Here is a 16,373-nt window from a genome sequence, read left to right on the forward strand (position 1 = left end):
CTTTTATTCTTTTCTTAGTTTAGTCCAAAAATTACAACCTAAACCACATTCTCTTGCTTTTAACATTGTTTCTTGGAGCATAATATAAGTCTGCTGTAGGAGCAAGTAAAAAAAAGAGAGAAAATAGTTCCTATTTTGTGACAGTTTGCACAAACTTCAACATAAGAGTCTTCAGTTCTATAAAAAATAAAAACTAGAATTTATCAAAACCTATTGATAGTGATTATTTAAACTTCTAATTGTACCAAATGTGACATTCTCACAGATTTTAGTTGAGCGTTCGGATCAGTTCCACCTTGAGACTTATCACTGACACTGTTTCCTGTGTTTGATCACCTGTGTTTGTCAGAGTTGCTGTGGGCCACATAGTGAAGACAACATTACTGAATCTGATGTTGTATTTTGAGTGAAAGAAATAAGCACAATGGACAGTTAGGTCTTTGACTTTGGCTAGTTTTATTAATATTTGCATTGCATCAAGCTGGAAAGCATCCATTCTTGGGTATTTGTAGTAAAAGCAGTGATATTTCAGTCGTTTTAATTTTTTATTAGGTCAGCAGAGAAGCCAATAAAAGCAAGCAGCCTCCTCTGTATGTCTGCTACTGGTCCTGTAGGGTTAAAGAAAACAATGCGACGAAAAAAAGTTACCAGGATATTTTAAAAGCTAAGTTCAAGGACACACACATCTGTTTTAAATCATATGGTATGTGAAACTAACAACTAACATCATCTACAGATTCTGTAGGGGTAAAATAAGACATGTAGGTTAATGCAACATGAACTTGTAATAGATATTCCTCCATGTATCATCAGTAAAATATTGTAGAATATTTTTAGAACCGTTCATGTGCAGTTATTGTAAAATATCATGTTGCGTGTGACTGAGAATGCTATAGGTAACGTTGTGTAATGAGACATTGAGCTTACTTTGAACTTTCAGAGGAACTGCAATCCCGATGCAGATTTTTTATTCTTAAGAGCCTTTGAATCTGCAATGAAAAAGAAAAGAGACATCAGTAAAAGCTGATAGCAAAGCCTACTGGCTTTATGACAGGATCACTAACAGATCACTCCACAGTTTTAACTTGTAAGATTTGGGCCGAGCGGCTCATTAGGTATTAAAAACGACCTCTGGTATTTTGTGCCCTTGGTCCAGGAAAGGTGAAGGCAAGAGTTTGGAAGATATACTCACTGCACTGATAGAGGCGATTCACCCGGAGGATGTCAGTCTGACTCATCTGGGTGGCTCTTCCAATCTCTACATTTGGGTTGGGGATGGGAACAATGGTTGGCTCTCTGTTCTTAGAGAAGGCAAACCTGCCAGAATAGAACCAGACATTTTATTTCTTTTCTCAGGCACTTTATTGAATCACTTCTTGCTTCCTATTGTGCAGCATGAAGGTTAGAGGTCTAAACTAAAGTGAAGAATGGTGTGGTACTGAGGAGGTTTAGATTTCTTCAGGCAGTTGGAGGACAAACAAACAAACACACAAACAAATAAATAAATAAAATTAGTTAACTAATTGATTAATTAATAAAATAAATTAATATTGGATAAATTGTTTTCCATCTTTCAGAAGACAGCCATAAAAACATTCCTATCCTCACTCTAGCTCTTTGTTAAGACTGTCTGGCTTTCTGCTGCTGGCAATGTTTGGAGCACAAGTCTTGAACAGGTTAAGAGAAAGTGTGAGATGAGTGACAGGCCAAGATGTGGCAAGTCCCACGCACACAAGTCACTCACTACTACTATCTTCTAAAATGTATTCAGAGGAAACTGAAGAAAATGAAGTCAGTGATCACCAAGAAACAACAGTTTCAATGTGTTGTTGAGGGTTCCATGTTCAAATAATTTATGAAGATTATATAAAAATGATGATACGTTGACAAAAAACAGCTTAGGGACATCCTCCCCTGAAGAATCCCACTTCCCCAAAGGTTCCTGTAGGGCCAAAGTGACATTCAGATCTTATATTTGATTTGACAAAGTTGTCATTTCCCTGAACAAAGAACCCAACCAGCAAGCTAAGACAAGATGAAAACCTTTCAGGTTAGGATGATGAATGTAGGCGTTACCTTCCATAGTGCATGACAGAGTTGTAGTCATAGGGAGTGCCAAGGTTAATGGTCTCGATTTTCCTGAAGTTATGCTCCTGTCCTGTAGGCGGGGAACATAACTCTATGATTCCTCTGAATGATATATTTAGACAAGTTAAGTTAAAAAATTCTTATTCCATGTTTATTCGAACACAGTTATAAAGGAGTGTGTATGGCAGCTCACCAGGGATGACGTTCTGCAGAAGGATGCGGACATGGCTGTCCCTGTCGGAGCGGGTCTGTTCATGGTTGAAGCCCAGAGCATGTAGCAGCTCATGCTGGACGATCTGGTGGAAAACACACCCATTGCGCATCAGCGACACCACCTGACCGCCACCACGACGGCCAACAAAAGACCAGCACCTGGATTGATACAACATAACTACATCAGCTGACCTGATGAAGTAGGAGAGCACTGCATTGGTTTTTGTGTGGTTGTTACCCAGAGCGAGACTGAATGTCCACAAAGTCTCTTTCCCTTTCCTGGGGCCTGAAGCGGAGGCAAGTAGAGTCATGAAATGACTCCAGACCTCTGACGATGATGTTTCTTTCTCTTTGAGCTTGGAAAAAATATGACAGGAAACATTACTGTTGTAACTGTAACAATGAACATTGTGCAAAGACATGTGTTGTTGTCATTACTCTGTATGCAAGCAAAGGGGCTGTGTATGTGAAGCAAACACATTTACTGCTGAGCTACAATCAGCTATCAGTTTAGATAAAACTGTAAGACAAAGAAAACTCAGACCCTGACTCCTCGCTGTTGGACATGCAGATACCAAGTTGAGCGAAGCCATATTCCATTAATATGTCTCAAAATCATGAACATTTCATATTGAGTAGAGTAAACAGCATACTTACTGTTATCAGATTATGTTTAAATGTTTAAGGCTTTTACTTTCCTGAGTTTTTATAACTTTAATCTGGATTGCTTTTTATTAATGTAATGTGTTGAAATGTGTTGTAACAGAAAAGTTCTTGTTTTCTATTATCTACACACTCACATACACATGTTACTTTACACAAGTAGAAAAATAAGCAGAATTCAGTTTCTGAAGCGCTGAAGACAGAAAGTGACATCACAGGGAAACGACCTTTTAGGGCAGAGCTTAGTTTAGACGCCTAATAGGAGTTTTGGTGCCACACCATATTTGTTACCTTATCGATGCACAGCTGTGGTCCAGCACTGAAAAGAGAAACTATTTCTCTGTTCTTATTATACATTGTAATGGATATTTTTCTGTAATAAATTGGATTGTTGATTCTAACTTTGTTCAAATAGTTATTCGAGACAATCTCTCCTAAAAGATAGTGCAGGAGGAACAGTACTCGATACATGAAACCATGTTGGGATTGTGTGCTGTTTCAAACTGTATGCTGTTATATTTGTAAAATAAATCTTTCTCCACTTTAACAAACTCCTGCTCTTCCTGTTTTGTTCTTCCAACGTAACCACCAGCCAATCACAGACAGATCTTTTTCTTCCAGTTAGAATATTTCCAGCAAACACTGCATACGCTTAGATAGAAAACAACCAGTCACAACCAGCAAATCAAAAATGTTGCAGCAAGCAGCAGGAATGATAGAACAGTATGATTTATGAAAAACACCATAAAACATGATCAAATAAACACTTCTGTGGCCTTAGCATATTTATTGCATTTGAACTAAGATGTTTGAGTTTCTTGAGTTACAGCATGACATGAAATATATTTTATAATGTTTCAGTAGACTTTTAGAGATAGACTAAGTCAATATCTCTGACACCCTCCCCCTCCTCTTGCTTGAGCATTGACAGCGACAATCCACTCCCAATTCACTCACACTCCCACACCTTTGACGAGCTTGCTACACCACTCACAGAACTCGTTGGAAATCCTGTATGGAATGTAGACGTTGCCATCCTGGGCTTTATTCCACAGGCAGCCTCGAGCAGTGCAGGGATCAGCGTTCTGTAGACCCGTTGGCACGGCAATGTCTCCAAACATCACCAGAGGGTCATCCAAGTTCTTCCCTGTCAAATATAAGGAGAGGAAAGATCACTGTGAACTTTCTGTCATCAGATTGGACATAAAGGCTTGCAGATTTGATGTATTGTTATGTAGAGGTGCTTATATTCAAATCTTTTACAGCATAACTTCTAGATGACATGCATACCCAGGTGAGCATTAGCCTTTTCCAGCAGGGTGGAGACACTGAAGTCATCATCTTCAATATTGTTGCCTGTGAAACAGAACACAGATTCGTGTAAGGGAACGAATAGCTCTGATTACAACAAAAGATATAAACTAATCAAGAATTAAAATATAATTAAAGATAATGTTTTAAGAAACATATTTCAGAACAAATGTTCTAAAATACAAGTCAAGTCTTACCAGCATTGTCATTAGTCTTTACAAATAAAGGCTGCAAAAAAGTAGTCAATTAGTCTGAGACAGTGCAAATAAAACACAAAATAATCCACAAATGTTTTCTGGTTTCAGTAGAAGTCAATTTTTCAACAGAGTCAACTAATTGTTACAGAAAAGCTTTGAAATAATTAGACTCTAATTAGACCTGTGATGTGGACAGAAGCCCACAGAGGAGAGCAGTTAGGAGCATCATGGCTGTTGGATAGCAGCAACTCACTCAACACTCAAGCAAAGACCTGGAGCTTAAGCCTATATGTATGGGTTAGGGTTAGGGTTAGGTCATTCTGATCCTAAAATGGGAAACTGCTCAACAAAGACAGTTATTACTCAACAAGTTCTGTGGTATCAGTAAACTGTGACACACTTTGCAGTTTTGATGAAATTTCCTCTTGTCTTCTCAAAACACCAAACACAGCCTCCAAAATACAATCCATGACTGCTGTCCAATGCAAGCATAGTGGGTCTCAATCAATCTATTGAGAAAACATCATGAGTGGCAGATCCAGAAAATTTGACAAGGGGATCAAAAGAGTGGCAAGTTGTTTGGCAGGGTGGACCTCTTGATATTACAAGCCAAGTCATTTAAAATGAAAATCCCTTAAATGGAACTGAAAAAACATTCATAAAAACACAGAAAAAGTATTTATTATTTCTTCAAAGAAAATGAAGGCAAGTTTTAAATATAAATGTATCTCATCTTCCAAAATAAAATAAAATAAAAACTCACCACTGTCTTTTACCTCATTGTGAATGCCCTATTTTCCCATTTCAGCATTCAAACATCCCAGAGCCTCATTGTGAGTGTTGTACTCAGGTTTGATCTAAGAGCTCATGATCTTGTTCTGTGAGGTTTCTTTTTCATCACAGCATCATTGAGAAAAAGTTTGAGTAGCCATCAAAAGCAACATTTCCACCAGAGTTTTTATGTGATACTGCTTTTTTACGACTTGGTATTTATTTAAATCTTTCTTCATTCAATGTAATTTTCATAGGCATACATTTGCTCTCACTCTGCCTTCTCATAACCTTCACATGTCATCTGCAGTGGTGGGTAATAACTGTAATTACGTTATCTACATTTCTTGAGTAACTCTTTGAAAAAACCTTTAGTAATAGTATAGTACAGCAATGTACTTTTTTAAAACTTTTACTTGAATAATATTAGCACAAAATATCACTTATCTCATTTAATTTAGAAATAAATTCTACTTCAAAAATGATCTGATGGAATGTTGGAAAAGGTTATGTTCAAGTTGTGCTAACAGAAACTCCTGAAGATATTCAAGCCTAAAATATACCTGAGTGAATTTGGCTTCTGCACAGTTGATTGATACTAAATTTGTTTAATTTTGTAAATGTCTGGGTGAGTGTGGATGTGGGGTAGGACGAATGTTTTTGACCTCTGGAAAGATTTATTAGTACCTTTTAAATCATGGCACAAACAAAATTATGTGCAGCACAAACCTGCACAAACTTTTGACCGCAGTATGTGAGCTCAGTGGTGCAGCAACACTTTCTCTGAAGAAAACTGAATGAGGCTTCTAGGTGAAGACTCCTCAGTTGTCCCTGATGCTGCGAAGCATTTACAATATTATAAGTAGGCCTTCACTTAGCTAGGTGTAAAGGTGAGCTAATCAAGACTGGTTGGTTATTATACTTTACCTGCCTGCTTTACTGACTATTTCAAGCTGACTCATTAGCTTCCTTTCACTCTTTATGAAATGAGTTAAATGTTGTTACTGAGACTTGAGTGACAGTCCAGGAGTCCAGGTCAAGTCTGCAGTCTGAGGGCACCAGGCTGCATCAAGTCTAAAGTCTTTCATTTTTTTGAGCTAAAATAAAGTCTTTTATTTTTGTAAAACAGTGGAGAGTTATCACATATGTGCTGCGTTTGGGATTATTGCAAAGTCAAATATTTGATGCAATCAGCCAATTTTCCTGAAAATTTAACCGTAATTTTGCAGAAGGATGTGAACCTGACGACAGTTGGATTTAACAATACATAATTGGAGTTCTAGTATTATTAAGTAATTAATATTTTAGGAAAAAGACTTTAGCTGAACCATTCAAACTTTTGGCCTCAGCTTATTGTTTCACAGGTGGAATCCGAACATCCTCGTCCCATTTCACATGCAAATATTCTGTTTTTTTTTCATTCATGAAGCAACGGCTTCAAGCTTGTCCTGCTTATTGGAGATTTATCCTTAATAACGTCAGAGTTTCCCTTTTTTCCATCTCATCTTCATCATTCAGCTCTGTGAACCAAATTAGAATCAAAGTGAATTCCATATTCCATATAATTGGTCATGTCTTGGCCCAGAGGTTTGTCTTTCAAAATTTTTAAGACATTTGTTGTGAATTTGAACTTTAAAATAACAGAATTTAATTGAAATGAATTGCTTTATATGCAATAAAGCAATTCATTGCTTCGTGCCAATCTAATATATATATATATATATATATATATATATATATATATATATATATATATATAGTTTACTCAATATATAGTTTATATAGTTTACTCAACCTCTTTTTGGTTAAACATGGGGTTGAAGATTTGCAACAGTTCTTTAGTATTTCCATTGCATTACTTCTTTAAAATGTGGGAACAGTTGCACGATCTATTGCTGGCACCTACATTACAAAAGAACATGTTGAAAGCATGTTCTTTTGCTTTCAACAAAAAGAACCATTGGAGAAATCCATTCTCCAATGGTTTTCTGGAGAATGGTTTTTCTCCAGAAAACCATTGTCTCAAAGAAAATGTTTTATGCATTTATGATAGTGTCCTCCTGACTTTCCTCCTGCAGGGGGATGAAATTGATTTTAGATACATGGGCAGTGATGCTGACAGTAGCAGGAGTTCATCCCACAATTGGTGGGTTGCTGGTTCAATCCCTGCTCTGTCTGCCTTTGTTGTTGTGTTCTTGGGCAAGATACTTCACCTGCCTGCTGGTGGTGGTCAGAAGGACCGATGAGGCTAATGAATGACAACATCCCCTCTGTGACTGACCAGTACATCTGTGGCTACTATCCAGTGCATGTCATATGTGCAACACTTTATCATATCTATTAATTTATTTATACATTTATTTCACATGTCTTATCTTAGCAGTTCAGACAAACCCCACAATCCAATAAATTGACTTTATTAAATCCAGGCAGTTGGCAGGCCAGCTTGATAAAAAAAGGAATCACTTGTCTGTATAAAAAATCAACAAAAAAAGAAAAAGAAAAACGGTAAAGGAGAGAATACTTTTTTGACAGTAACCTATGTATTGGTTCTATAGTTGAAGTTTTAGAAACAAGATGAAACTTGTTTTTGTGTTTGCTGACAAAATGCTTATCTTTATCAAGTTACATGGCCATATATCTTCTGACACAGAAAGATATATGGTTCTATGGATCTATGGATAAAGGATAAAGATAAAGATATATATTTTTCTTTATCAAGATTTATGGCACAAAGACTGAAAAGAAAGGAGGAAAAACACAACAGTTGTGCATTTTAATAAAATGTCGTCTTCTTGCACTCATTTTATTGGTTGATTTGATTTGAAATGTTTTGAATATAACAAATGGCACGGATATTATCATTGGTTATCGATAAGCAGATATATTTATATATAGATGGACATGCATGATTATCTATGCCTGGCACTACTAACTTTAGCTTAAATAGACTAAAGTTTGGCCTTTTGGAGTTGGGTGGGTTTTAAATTTGGGCTGGAAAATGCCAGTCAGATCTGGGATCCACAGGTCACACCACCCAGCACACAATCATCGAACACCCAGCACAGATGTCCTGAATCTCCCATCCACAGGTCCGATTCCAATACTTGCACTTCTATCCTCGTTCTGCCCTTGTGTTCTTCAAATGCGTATTCATGTTGAAGGGTTTAAGTACAAAGTGTGTCCCAATTCTCCAAATCCAGCTTTCGCCTCGCCCCCTTTGGGTCCTACTTCCACACTTCTGCTGAGCCCGCACCCAGGCAAGTACACCTCACTGCAGCAGACAGAAAGGGGTGGGAAGAGACCACATGGCAGTCTGTGCACTTCACTTTTGCACTCCAAAAGTGAAGCGGCACTATTTCCTATATTATCTGTGGATAATATAGCTCAAAATTCTTTGTTAGTACATTTTAATGTGTATTTTTTGCCAATGTTTTTCTGTGAACATTGGCAATGTTCACAGAAAAACTGTGTTATATTTGAAAAAACAATGTTCAAATGTAAAGCACTGAAATCATATTTTTCTCTCTACTGAACATACAAAATAAAATTTTGCTCTGTATTCAACAAGTCATAACAAAACACATTTGAACAGTACATCTAAAATTGATTTTTTATTGTTGTAGTTGTACTTTAGCACAAATGCCTAAACTGTGACCAGTTCCACCATTTTGGTTGTGAGTCCACACTTCAGAGAGAGACGTAGGGTGCAGTGCAGTGCAGTGCCCCAGTGTCCCAGTGGGACCGGGGCCCAGTGCCCTGTCCAAGCCATGCCACCTACATTCCATCCCCCACCACACATCATACTGCAACAGCAAAGTAATGGCTCTGCACTACACCACCTCCAATCATTTGTCTGCAGTCACTGTAGTTTAAAATCATTGTGAATTTTCTCTTATCCCCACAGGATAAAACTTTCACACAATAAAATAAAGTATATTGAAACCCATGTAAAATTAGTTTTGAGAACTATTGTAGAGAGTAGCTGTCGTATTGTAGAGGCAAATAACAAAAAGGAATTGTCACTTTAGACTATGTTTTTGCTTGTTTTTTTGGGGCCAATGTGGAGGGATCTTCTAGCGGACGTGCTTCACACAAGGTCCATCGTCAAACACATCTCTAGGAACCCAAAATTCTCACTTAGTGCAGGGTGCATTTATATTAGAGCCTGTCTGCTTTATGTGTGTCTAGAGTTCTCAACCAATCCAAGTTGTTTGGCTGAAACAGATTCCTGGGCTCACTTCACGGTGAACTGATATGAAAGTTTCCAGGAATCTGTTTTCTCTCAGCCTAAATACTTAAAACAACTTTTTCCACATCTTGGCAAATCCTGAATTTCTTATTGACTTTTCAGGTCAGAAAAGTCAATAAGTGCATGTATAAACATTTCTTTCTAGAAAATATTTGCATTGTTTTTGGCTTCTAACATATTTATTAACAAATAACAAGGTCCTGATATAATTCGAACTGAATATAATTATTGATACTTGTTGCATAACCATAGCAACAAGGTATTGTTTCACAACTGGTAGGAACTGGTTAGCATCTCAAAAGCTCCAATTAAAAATGAATTATGACCCCAAACCCCAGAGCAGGTGAAGACGAGACTTCATGGATACAAAGCAGGACCAGAGAGAGAGGAGGAAGTTCAAACCATCTCTTCCATCATGATCAAGGATCATATCGCAGACTCCAGCCTCTCTCTGCCGACTTTCTTCTAAAAGCAAAAGAGGTGGATTAGCAGAGCTGCAATGGCAAATCGTCTCTGTTGCCTGGATACTAAGGTCAGGGAAGCATTTTGTTTTCTGTAACATCCCGCTTTTGCCAAGGAAGAAATTTTATCATTATATTGCACATTGCATACTCTGTATGTAGTGAAGAATAAGATTTGATTAAGTTCATTTGTATTATCCCGGATAAATAATCTGGTATTCAGAATACATCCAAATGAAAGCAAAAACATACATTTATAATTTTATTTATTCCAAGTCAATAAGTCAGTCCAATAAATATTCAGTTTAGTATGATCCTCCTCAATCAAACAAAGTTACATACTATGTTAACTATTTAATACAACTATCCATTCAAATCAGTCAGCTGTAATATGAAACAAACTGAACAATATCTCACTTAAGTCCAAACTCTGCACAAATGACTTAATGATTGGATGTTTGGCAATGTGATTCATTTCCAATAACTAGTTCACAGGCAGTAGGTTCTGATGTTATGAAAATGTCTGCTGCAACAGCTTCTCATAATGCAGCAAGCAGAAACAGAGGAATAATGTCTGAATGTTGTAACAAAAAGGAGGAAGAGTCTGTTGCAGAAATCTGGTGCATGCAATGTTTTCTGGAGTCACATTGTTGTGTAAAACTCATAATTTGACTAAATGAATCAACCGGCTTCAAAACTACAAATCTAAATGAAGACATTAGCATGAAGAAAACAAACATGGTTTGACTGCATAGAAAAAACACTTTAAAAAGAAAAAAACCCAACAACAATGCAATGGAAATATTTTCCTGCCATTCTGTTATACTGAATCACTGACACAGATTTTACTATTACATGGAGCATATTATATATTTTTGCATACCTTTTCTAAATATTCTAAAATAAAATCTTTTTTTAATTAACATTTAATGTGGACCTTTTTTATTATTATCATATCTGTTAAATCAATTGTGAACATTTATGTTATATATAATTTTAAACACCTGTTTCTCTGCTGCAAAAAAACTGGGCTTATCAGTCTGGAACATTCAGTTCACCACAGCTCTGAATGACGGACCCACCCTCACCCACCCATCCACTGTGAAACAGCCAGACCAAACCATATGCTGTTAGTATGTACTTGTATGAGTCATTTGAAAGTAGACACAAGTGGTATGACAGTAAAGAATTGTTCTAATACAAAAAGGATTTATTTAATGTCAATGGAAAATAATACACTGATGTAGAGGGGTGTGTAACTTGGCTTTTGTTTCATGAAATCAAAATCATTTTTATTTTGTTGACATTCAGGATTAGATGGTTTGCATCACACCAGCCCACCAGATGTGTCTCCTCCTCTCTGTTTGTTGCTGTGCACCACTGTTGTATCATCTGCATACTTAAGGATGAGGTTCCTAAAGGGTCATCAAGATGAAGAGCAGTGGGATCAATATACTGAGCCAGTTCTGAGGGAAATAAAACAAAGAAATAAAAAACACAAAACTTTGTGAACAAGGGTTTAGTTTGTGTCCCACTTTCTTCTTCAACACAGCAGTGTGAGCCAGAGCTGAGGGAGATGACCTTGAAGTATTTTTCCCAACCCTCACAGACTGGGTTTTGTCTGTGAGGAAATCTAGCAGCCAGTTTCTCAGCAGCGTGTAGAGCCCAAGGGGAGCTGGTTTGCTCACCAGGTGCTGGGGATGATTGTGCTGAACGGTGAGCAAAAATCCACAAACAACGACATGAGTGTTCTTCTCCAGGTGTTTCAGGCTCAGGTACTGTATGGAGGAAACAGTGTCCTCTGTGCAGCAGTTGGTATCATCATAGTATCTCTACATCTGACAGAAGCAAAAGAGAAAAAAACTTAATAAAGAAAACATAAAGATGAAAGAGTCCATCAAATACAACTGTCTTGCAGTAACTTCTGATGAGAAGTTTAAAAAAGGAGATGCAGATTTTGTGTGGACAGCAAAAATGAGCTATTAGTCAGTAAGCAGTTGAGGGTGAGATGTTCCACACTGATAGCCTGTTTCTGAAAACACCTGTGCAAATAACCCAGAAGAAACACCAGAAACTTCAGCTTTCTCTGATAAAGGTGTGCTGCAATGTTTGCACTTTTACTCAAATGTTTATTTGCATTTGGCTGGATGGTGAGTATAAAACGTCTCCCTTGCTGGCACAAAGTTATTGGCTCTTGGGTAAGATTCACAAATCCAACAGCAACATGGCTCTGTGTACCGCTGACAGCTAGCATACAGAGAAGCAGCAGTTGCAAGTTTTATGGCCATGTTTTGTCTCTCACAGGTCTGTTGCAACCATGCAGGTTTTGTCTTGGTCTTTTGTGGTTCTGGTGCTTCTGTCTTCCTCCTGGGCTGAGGTAATCATGGCCAGTGCTGGCATGCAGCGCCAGCTGCTCAGAACTGGAAATTGTTGCTCTGTAGTAGATTAGAAAGGTTACTATCTGACAATTTTCCTAATGCCAGGAGGAATTCTTGGTATTTAATGTTTTGAAACAACAAAATATATTTTAGTAAAGACATAAAACACTTATTAAAATATTTTGAATGTAGATATGCTAATAAAATTATTAAAACACAACTTTTTCAGCTGATGGTACAAAAGCTAATTCAACAGCTCGTCTCTGATATGCATGTATAACAATCCTTTTTTGCCTTTTTTGTGCTGTGGTGACTGAGGACAGGAAGGTAAGTTAGAAATCATCAGCACTCTTTTCTCGTTTTTAAAGCTGAAAGGCTCTTGAGTGTTATCTAAATGTTTCATTTCGTACAGAGGTTGCTAGCCTGGAGGTGGATACCTCCCAGGAGCTGTCTGTTGGTGAGCTCCTGGAGAGAGCCAACAGAGATCGCAGTAGGTCAACACTAAAGTCAGCAATGCTCACATTTATCTGATGCACAAAATATCCACTCCAAGGAAATACCTGGTCATGCAACCAAATGATGTAACTGTAGCTGTGTGTGTCTGGCAGCTCCTGACTTTGATGAACCGGCTCTCATCGGAGGAGACATTGCTGTTCGGTTTGAAGCGGACAGAAATGCTGACCCTTGCACCTCCAATGGTTGCCTCTGGTTGAAATACACTGATGGGAAGGTCTACATCCCCTACTACATTGCTAACCATTACTGTAAGCAGCAGCTCATTGGTTTTCCCACTGAACTGAGAACACAAAGATGAACAGCTGATCTGAAACCACCTGTACCTGATGGATCTGGTATTTCAATGTTTCCTGATGGTGACAGCTGACAGAGAGAGAGAGATCATTGTTCGTGGGCTGGAGTCGTTTTCCATGGTCTCCTGCATCCGCTTCAGGCCCTACCAGAATGGTGACCATGAGTGGTTGAGCATTGAATCTAGGAACGGGTGCGTCTCATTTTTGTTTATTTCCTCATTGAATGCTAGTTCAGAGTGGTAATTCTAAATGCTGAGCTAAAATCCACACTTTCAGATGAGCTTAAGACTGGCTAATCAGCCTACTGGTTGGGATCTGCAGGGCTGGTATAAAACTGATTGGTTAGTCAAAATCAGGTTTCCTGCAGTGTTGGATGTTGGATGCTTCTGTTGCAATGGACTTCTGAGCTGAGTGTGTGGTTGCAGCTGCTACTCCTATGTGGGCCGTGTGGGTGGAGGTCAGACGGTGTCTCTAAGTCGCCAGGGCTGCCTGTACCACAGCACCGTCCAGCATGAGCTGCTGCATGCCTTGGGCTTCAACCACGAGCAGACTCGCTCTGACAGGGACAACCACATCAGAGTGCACTGGGACAACATCATTGAAGGTGACGCACTTCCATCATCCACTGCCCATCACTGGTTTATGAGAGCTTGGTTGTTAGTTGGTAGTCCTCTGGTTGAAATACACTGATGGGACAATACTTTAAAGATTGTTGAGATGAGCTCAACAATCTTTTTATTTCACTTCATTATGACTGTGACTGAGTGAGGTCTCTGTAAAGGTTTTTTTTTAGCTCCATTGTCCCCCTGTGCACTAATTGGAAGCGGCCTGCGCCTAACCCCTGATCAGTCTGAGATATTGAAACCAGTGGAACTAAATTGATTTTCTACCAAGGAAAGGTTTTCAGGATGTATGAAGGCAAACTAGAAAACTAATCTGACTCACCAACTAACCAGCGGGTGGCAGATTAGAACATGGGGTGCAATTCAATCTAATGTTCTTTAACTATATTTTTAATTATGTTTGCTTGCATTACGCTACAATTAATCATAGTCTGTTTATAGAAGCATATTTTCATAAAATCTAAATGTTTAAATTTGTAAACCTACACATTATTAATGACTCTTATGAGAAAAACATGGAGCAAACATGAAAGTAATGACTGTCCTTAGACACTGTTGCTGTGAATGCAAAGTGCTGCAACATTTAGCAGAACAAGTCTTGAAGCAGAATGATGTAAAGAAGTGGCTGAGATGCTGCAGAGGTGCAGCATGCTCAGTATTCATACTATTTTTTTTCTCTCTGAACTTCAAGCCAGTCTGTAGTTTGGACCGTACCAGTTCTACACTGAGGCACAGAAACCTGTTTCAGTCAAACCTAAAACTATGCATCTCTCCTATATTGTCTGTAGGCATGGAGTACAACTTCTATAAGATTAACACTCTGAACCAGGGAACTCCTTATGATTACAACTCTGTCATGCAATACGAGAGGTAAAGAAACAATTTGCTTTTTTATTAAATATACTTAAAATATTTGCCTTCACCAGTCCATTTTGATTCTTTAAATGTAGATTTTAAATCAGCAGGTCATTTTTTCCAATTCACATTTATTTAATCAAGAACGGCACGTTAAACCATGTTACATGTGAGACACAGAGCAATCATTGTTTTGAACATAGGTTTTATAGTCACAAGTTGATGTTGTCCTTGATTGGATCTTTAATAAAAGAAAATATCAAAACATTAGAAATTCTGTCACATGCTCACACAGAACACTACTGAATTTCTGCTACTATAAATTAGAAGTATATGAAAATGCATATTGGAGAAAGCTAATTCTCCACTGCAAAGTAGGCTAGAATACACCAGAATAGCAGCTGTTTCAAGGCCTAATCAAAGAGTCTGTGGAGGGCTGACATCTCACTCTGACTTAGACATTACTAAGAAGACTCATGGCTGAGCTGTAGCATTTTAGCCTCAATGATATTTCTACCCATTAAAGAGTTGAGTGGGAGTGTTGGCTGTGATCACCTGTCTGTGTGGAACTTGCCTCTCTTCAGGTATGCCTTCTCCAAGAACAACCTTCCCACCATGGAGCCCATTCCTTACAGCAATGTGTCCTTTGGCAAGGCCACACAGATGAGCCAGAATGATATTGACAGGCTGAACAGACTCTATAAATGCTGTAAGTGTAATAAATTGTACACTATTACCACTATATCATTCTCACTGTACTCTAGGTGGTGTGATTAAACATAGGGGAAGAAAAAAGTGGATCTTCCTCAGTTTGACACATGAGATGAAGAAGCCTATCTGCTCTCAGCTCAGCTTAGAGCTTTTATAAAGCTGTTCTTAAGGGATTTTAAACTGACATCAAACCAGATGATAACTAAACATTAGAGTTTTGTTTATTTGTTGAGGCTTTGGGGGAGAACGGATGATCTAAAAATAATCAAATATGAGGATCTCTTGCATAGTTTGACCAAACCTGACAAATAGTTTACACACATCTGACGACTGCCATCTACTGTCAACAACCATAACAGTAGCCTGTTCGATTTGTGTAAAGGTCATTCTGATGCTTAGAAAAGTAGTAACCACAACAAAGAGGTGGTAAAAGTGTTTTACCACTGTGGGTTGCTGTTTTCTTCATATACTGTTAACATTAGCATCTAACTGAGCAGTTACTGATGGTCAGAGACCAGCTGCCCTACGTTTATTATCATTGGTTCAACAAAGCTCCATCACTAAAGTGAATTTGTTTTGCAGAAACTTCATCTGTGACCTACAAAGCTGTTGACCTGAGAACATGCAAAGGAAGGAGGCATGGATTTGCCAACTCAAAAGTATCAAATGCTGATGTGAATGTGAAGCAAAATGAGAAGAAAGAAAATACTGGAAATAAAGATAAAGTTTCATTCAAAATGATTAGAGCTGTTGAAGCATTCTTCACGATCCAATTATAATGAAGCTTCTATTTAGCGCAGAAGGTTTGATTGAACACTCAGCAGTTCTAGTGAGAAGCCAACATCCCCAGTGTGGAATTTAATGCCATTAAATCAGGACTTTTAATCAGAGATTTTATACATTTTCTAGAGTGAAGTGATCAAAATTACACACATTGGCTGCAACATATATCTTCACATAAATGAGCATTAGTAAGCCGGAGGAACCAAACTCCGGATCTTGATGACCAATGTTTTAATGCATTCCTGCTTTCATGCTCCT

At 38.1% G+C, this 16,373-nt stretch overlaps 2 protein-coding genes across 2 annotated transcripts; one reads left to right on the forward strand and one right to left on the reverse strand.

The window, feature by feature from the left end:
• Window positions 1-437: 437 nt before the first annotated feature.
• Window positions 438-4,754, reverse strand: LOC129353193 (high choriolytic enzyme 1-like). Its single transcript, XM_055022433.1, has 10 exons — window positions 4,654-4,754; window positions 4,473-4,503; window positions 4,255-4,320; window positions 3,959-4,111; window positions 2,540-2,657; window positions 2,282-2,460; window positions 2,077-2,158; window positions 1,193-1,317; window positions 928-989; window positions 438-608 (listed from the first exon to the last, which is right to left on the reverse strand). Exons 1-9 carry the CDS (start codon window positions 4,699-4,701, stop codon window positions 937-939), a joined length of 855 nt encoding a protein of 284 aa, XP_054878408.1. The 5' UTR covers window positions 4,702-4,754; the 3' UTR covers window positions 438-608; window positions 928-936.
• Window positions 4,755-12,238: 7,484 nt separating this feature from the next.
• Window positions 12,239-16,073, forward strand: LOC129353197 (hatching enzyme 1.2-like). Its single transcript, XM_055022439.1, has 9 exons — window positions 12,239-12,333; window positions 12,658-12,661; window positions 12,747-12,824; window positions 12,943-13,098; window positions 13,214-13,334; window positions 13,569-13,747; window positions 14,555-14,636; window positions 15,206-15,330; window positions 15,915-16,073. Coding segments are annotated over exons 1-9 (807 nt in total). The 5' UTR covers window positions 12,239-12,273; the 3' UTR covers window positions 15,917-16,073.
• The last annotated feature ends 300 nt before the right edge of the window (window positions 16,074-16,373 follow it).

This window comes from Poeciliopsis prolifica, unplaced genomic scaffold (genome assembly GCF_027474105.1).
Source record: "Poeciliopsis prolifica strain line A6 unplaced genomic scaffold, Auburn_PproV2 SCAFFOLD086, whole genome shotgun sequence".
Lineage (NCBI taxonomy): Eukaryota > Metazoa > Chordata > Actinopteri > Cyprinodontiformes > Poeciliidae > Poeciliopsis > Poeciliopsis prolifica.